Source organism: Aegilops tauschii, chromosome 5 (genome assembly GCF_002575655.3).
Source record: "Aegilops tauschii subsp. strangulata cultivar AL8/78 chromosome 5, Aet v6.0, whole genome shotgun sequence".
NCBI lineage: Eukaryota > Viridiplantae > Streptophyta > Magnoliopsida > Poales > Poaceae > Aegilops > Aegilops tauschii.
This window is the reverse complement of record NC_053039.3, coordinates 39918918-39924252: the sequence shown is the minus strand read 5'-3', so window position 1 is coordinate 39924252 and position 5335 is coordinate 39918918. Positions and strand designations below refer to the sequence as shown.

Here is a 5335-nt window from a genome sequence, read left to right as displayed (position 1 = left end):
GCGGCATATGTTGCCGAGATGATGGATTCAGGAATATTGTCTGTAATACTTTGTAAGGTCCTCGAGAATAATTAATAAAGTGGCCGTATGCATCTCCCAGATGCAGAGGCCGGGGGTCATCCTCCATTTCAAAAAAAAAGAGAACATGATGCTGAAATGAAAGAACAGAACACAAAACTGGGCATGGGATAGTACAAGATTCAGTACGAAGTATTTCTACAAGATTCAGTACAAAGTATTTATTATAAATGGTTTGGATGGGATAATGCCTGTCGTAATTCACCTCAAAATACTTTGTAAATGTTGATCAAATTTATATAGAAAAGATAGCAATGTCTACAATCCAAGGCAGTATCATTACATCCATTCATACTGTATTTATTTGTATTAAAATGTTGATATTTTTCTGTAAATTCGATCAAAATTTACAAAGTTTAACTTAAGGAAAAACTGTCATTCACTATGTTTTACAATAGAGAGAGTACACCCATTCTCCTCAATCTACAAAAACTTCCATTGACCAGTATGGCTGTTCTTTTTCCCAGTCAATGGACAAATAGCTGAAGTCCATCTGATGACCAAGGTGCATTGTCCAGAGCTGCTATTTCCCCTGAGGCTCCCCGAGTGGATTTTGCCTGATGTGGGAATTTTGTTGGCGGCTGAAGCTAGTGTGATGTGAGTTTGCTGGGCATGGAAAAAGTCATTCCGGAGATTGCCTGCTTTGCGCTACATAAATGCTATGACAATGCAGTGTGGGCAGCTCATGTTCCTGTCAATATTTCTTTTGTTCCTACTGTTGTGTTTTGCTATGTGGGCAGGTTAATGGTATCTTTGTGTTCCCCGGCAATTATGTTCTGGTTGTTGAACTAAAAATTTCAGAACACTGAGAAATTTCAAATGCAAATGTAACAAGATGGCACGATTTCACATTTCAGAGGCCCTTCCGTTTCGAAAAAAAACATTTCAGAGGCCCTATGTTGGGAAGGCCACTAACCCTGATTGTGATATTCTATTTTATTCTTATTATATTCCTACTTCTGATAATTAAGGAAGTGTTTTATGTGCAGATTAGTTTTGATTGGTCTACCTTCCTTTTTCATTTTTTTACTTGATTGTGAGATGTTAATTCTCTATAGTTGCTGGTGAGAACATGACATTCATAATTAGGTCCTTACATATCTTCATTTTATTTATATTAGAAAAATAAAAGCAATATGAAAAGATAGCACCTACACACCTTAATTTTATTTATATCACAGTAACAAAAACAATATAAAATGTAACACCTACAATTAGTAAATTAAAAGCATCTACACATCCTCACAATTACTACAACCAAATAGTATAAATTGCCTCCCCGATAAAACAAATATCCCAATCAAAAACTACAAAATTAACATCTTCTCTACAAGTAGTGTATGTATCTAAGATAATCTACCATACCCAGAGCAAGTAATTGGTTGCCAATGTCCCTCTCATCTCCAGTTCCTGATCTGATTTACAATTTCAGATTGCCTTCTACTGATTTGAGCATCTATGAAATATTGAGTCATCTAGAGAAAGAACCAAGGTGATTTGGATTGAGAGCGCCCGTTGAATACTCCTTAGCAACAGAATGGACAGCAAGAACAGCAGGGAAACATTTTTGTCGCTGGAGGTGGCTCCGCCGGTGCTGGTGCCGGTTCCGCTACTGGGGCTTCTTCAGGTTTAGGTGCTTCCATTGCAGCTTTCGGTGATTCCATTGCGGCTTTCGGTGATTCCATTGCGGCTTTTGGTGATTCCATTGCGGCTTTCGGTGATTCGTTCTTCTCATCATGCGGCTCTGGCTCTGGTGCATGACTCAGTTGCGCCGTGCTTTGTTGGGCAAGATTTGGTTGGTTGTCCTTCGAGCACCCACTGGCTTTCTCATCACCTGCCAATCTGAAGACACTGTAAATCAGACCGTGATTTGGGAAAATGCGTCCAGAAGTCATTCACTGGGATTGGATATTTCACCAAGTGAAAGAAATATCATACACTTAACTCTTCTTGTGTTTGGGGTACTCTAATTATTAAGCAACAATGGGAGGTAACACAATTCAAACATTTTAACTTTTTAAGACTTAAGTTCTTGATATGAGATCATTTTTTTGCCTAGGTGAACGATTACGCAGAAAACAATTTTGTAATTAAGTTGTTCATTGAGATATCTACTTATAACTTCACAGGTAGTTAGCTATTTAAGGAGATAAAAAGAGTGTCAGTGTACGGCGATAACTGAAAAGTCCAGAAAGAACTTCATACTGAAAAAAGTTAACTAATAGGGGGTGCATGGTATAGAGAGGCCATACATCGGGAATGCAAAGTTGGTCGCGCTTCCTTCGGAACGGTGAGATATGCTATCTATGTGATCCGCGTCTCCTTCCCCCTTCACAGTCGAGCTGCCTTCTCCGGTTGCCTTGGGTGACACTGCCCCCTTGATGGGGCTGGACCCTGGGCTCTGCTTCGGGAACGATGGCAATGGCGCCAAAGGCTCGTTGGGGTTGCCCATCTCACCCGACTTGCCATACAAGACCTTATGGTCCTTGTCGAAGCTCGTGTTCCCGACATTGATGCTGAAGAGAGCCTCGTTCGACGTGACGCTCCAGTCGGTTTGCAATGTTGACGTCCTTGCAAAGACTGACGAGGGGATCCTTTTCGGGTCTGGGCATCCGTCGAGGTTTGGTCCGGCCAGGGAGAATTGGGTATTGAGGACCGGTCCCTCGATCTGGAAGAAATCATCGTCTTCATCCAGGTGCTCCGATGAGGAGGAGGACGAGCCGGCTGCTTTCTTCTCCTCGGCATCCTTGGGTGCAGGGTTGGCATTTGTATTAGTGCTCATCTGTGCACTATTGTCGTCTCCGTGTTAATGTGCCATCATCTGGTGTCAAGATTCAAGTGGATTTGTCGAGATCTTGCTGTGGTAACACTTCATGGGCATGTGTATGTAGTTCCTGATGAATGGAGAACAAATTCAAAACTTAGCCTCTAATTCAGACATGATTATTTGTGCTACCTCCGTACATGTGAACAAAACTACAGACAGCAAAAGGTACCAGGAACAAGGCTTTACCACATTATTCAATCAGAGCATTTCATTATTTCCTTGACCAGGTCAATTTCTGTACGAATCAAAGGAGGGGTATCAAATATCAATACTACTGCACATTTCACAAATAAAAAACAAAGCAGAAGAACGATGTGGAATGTATGGCAGTACAGAAAGAACAATCAAATAATTAATATAGTGACAGGCTTACCTCTTTCACCTTTGCAAACGAATGTCTTCTGTTCACTTTGATTGATTTTCCGGGGATGTGGGGCCGAAGATAATGACAGCGAAGAGAGGTACCTAAAGTCAAGAAAGAATCGCCTCAGACAGAGACAGGGATGGGTGGAGGAGCAAATGGAACTGGCTAGGAGCAAGTGTGGGTGTAACAGTTGGTTTGTTTGAGAAACAACTTCACCCACTCATTCCCAATGCAGGACTTGACCACTCATCAAGTGTGAAGAAGAATGCCGGAGGATGGGCCAACATTATACTATAATTAGCCCATCAGTTCAGAGTTTCACGCTGATGCAGGCAGACGTCTAGAGAATCTAAATTAAGCATGCATTGCAGTGCTGAGGATCCGATCCGACAAGACCGGAGAGTGCGGAAGGACGACAGGCGAGCGACACCGCCTCCGCTTGTTCCGAATAAATCATGCAGCTCAACTCTCTTGCCGCTGTCATCGGAGCACGTCGCTGTGCCTCATCGCGCTGGATTCAACTGGCGTATCAGCTAGACACGAAGCAGGCATGCAGAGGCACATGCATGGTGATGGCGTCCCTTGAGGCCGGGCATACATGCCTACTTCAGCATTGGAACTTGTGGCTTTGTTCTTCCCTACTAGACCAACTTGAAGATATCCCTCGCTAGCTCGCACCAGAAGCAGGCTGACGAACGTGATATGAACTCCTCGGCTGACAGTCCTTGACGCCTTATCTCGCCGGTCTCCCCAGTCTGCGCGTATCCGCCAATCATCGTGTGGCACTGCATGACACAACATTCTTTCCAGCGCAATCTCACGTTGGCGGCGAGATATTCCATTCAGCAAGTGATGACAAGCAGCGCGAAGAAAAATTCTGCAGTATGATATCAGCAATGTGGAGCTGCTTTCACCTTTCTCAAGACCCTGCAGTCACCGGTGGTGGTTAGCGTTGGCAAGTTGCAAATGGACATCTGAACTCCTAAGCAACCATCGACTTCAGAGGCAGCAGGAGACAAGGACGATTTCAGCACATGCGTACTAGCTTTATTCCATCCAATTGAATAGAAAAACATCAGATTCCACAAAACTTGTCCAATAGAAACACTCAAGATTCCCTCGCCCTTCTTTTTCCTCCCCTACATTATAGGCATAAAAGGTTATTCATAAAGGGCCAGCACTACGCTGAGAAGCGCTGAAAAATGTGTGGGGGGTGTGAGGGTGCAACAACCATCTGCTATGCAGATATTATAGTACTAGACACACAGGAGTGCAGGAGCGTGTTACCCATGATCACCTTCCGCACATACCCAGGTTGACAAGCACTCCATCGGCGGGCAGCACGCCTTTGAGCACGAACGGAATCATGAACACGTTGGGTAGGATTCCGCGCCGGAAGATGTCCCGGTGTAGACAGAGCGCCTCTTGGGGGCAACCTCTATTGAGGCACGCCCTGGTAAGGCTGTTGTGCAATGAACCTGTCCCGGTCAGGAATTTTGTCGAACAGGTGGCGGGCGCGGAAGAGTCGGCGGTGTCCAGCACCACCTGAGAGCGCGCAGTAGGACACGGCGAGCTGGAAGGCGAGAGAGGCCACGTCGGATGAGCCGTGGGCTATGAGATGGGCGTGCAGCTGGTCGAGGTGCTGGATGGAACGGCAATGGCGCAGGAGCTCAACGACATGGCGGGAGGCGAGCATCCAAAGAATTAGGCGCGCGGCGTCCATTAACTTCCCCTCCAAATTATGAGCATTAATTGTGGGCCGTGTTCAACCAAAAGTAAGCCTTATGGACCGTAAACTACTAGATGGGCCGTAATTGCAGGCTAGGCCCATGAACATCTATGCCACTAAACATTTTCTGAGCTTGCAAGGAAGCAAGAACAGCAGGTTCTGTTAAAATTTTGTTCAAATCCTCGTAGCTCCTGGGCGTCATGTGTGGTTCGACGTTATCCCACTCTCTGTGGTTTTTGATCAATAAAGATTAAGCTTTACCCCTTAAAAAAATGCTAAAATTTTGTTGGATGGATCCTGCTATTTCATTCAAAGTTGGCTGGGCTGGACTCCACCA

At 44.8% G+C, this 5335-nt stretch overlaps 1 protein-coding gene across 2 annotated transcripts; it reads right to left on the bottom strand.

Moving 5' to 3' along the window:
• Nucleotides 1-1223: 1223 nt before the first annotated feature.
• LOC109774399 (uncharacterized) lies at nt 1224-5003 on the bottom strand. 2 transcript variants are annotated; one of them, XM_040388750.1, is made up of 5 exons: nt 3490-5003; nt 3279-3370; nt 3092-3140; nt 2331-2972; nt 1224-1920 (listed from the first exon to the last, which is right to left on the bottom strand). In XM_040388750.1, the coding sequence occupies exons 4-5, from the start codon at nt 2858-2860 to the stop codon at nt 1605-1607; spliced, it is 846 nt and encodes a 281-aa protein (XP_040244684.1). In that variant the 5' UTR covers nt 2861-2972; nt 3092-3140; nt 3279-3370; nt 3490-5003; the 3' UTR covers nt 1224-1604. The 2 variants fall into 2 exon arrangements, with proteins under 2 accessions (XP_040244684.1, XP_040244683.1); XM_040388749.1 differs by having other exon boundaries at nt 3279-4408; nt 4580-5003.
• Nucleotides 5004-5335: the final 332 nt, after the last annotated feature.

Coding starts and splice junctions, on each gene's coding strand:
- LOC109774399 (XM_040388750.1), bottom strand. CDS start 2,860: ATGAGCACTAATACAAATGCCAACCCTGCACCCAAGGATGCCGAGGAG. Junction 1,921..2,330: donor ACCAACTTTGCATTCCCGAT/GTATGGCCTCTC, acceptor CAGTGTCTTCAG/ATTGGCAGGTGATGAGAAAG.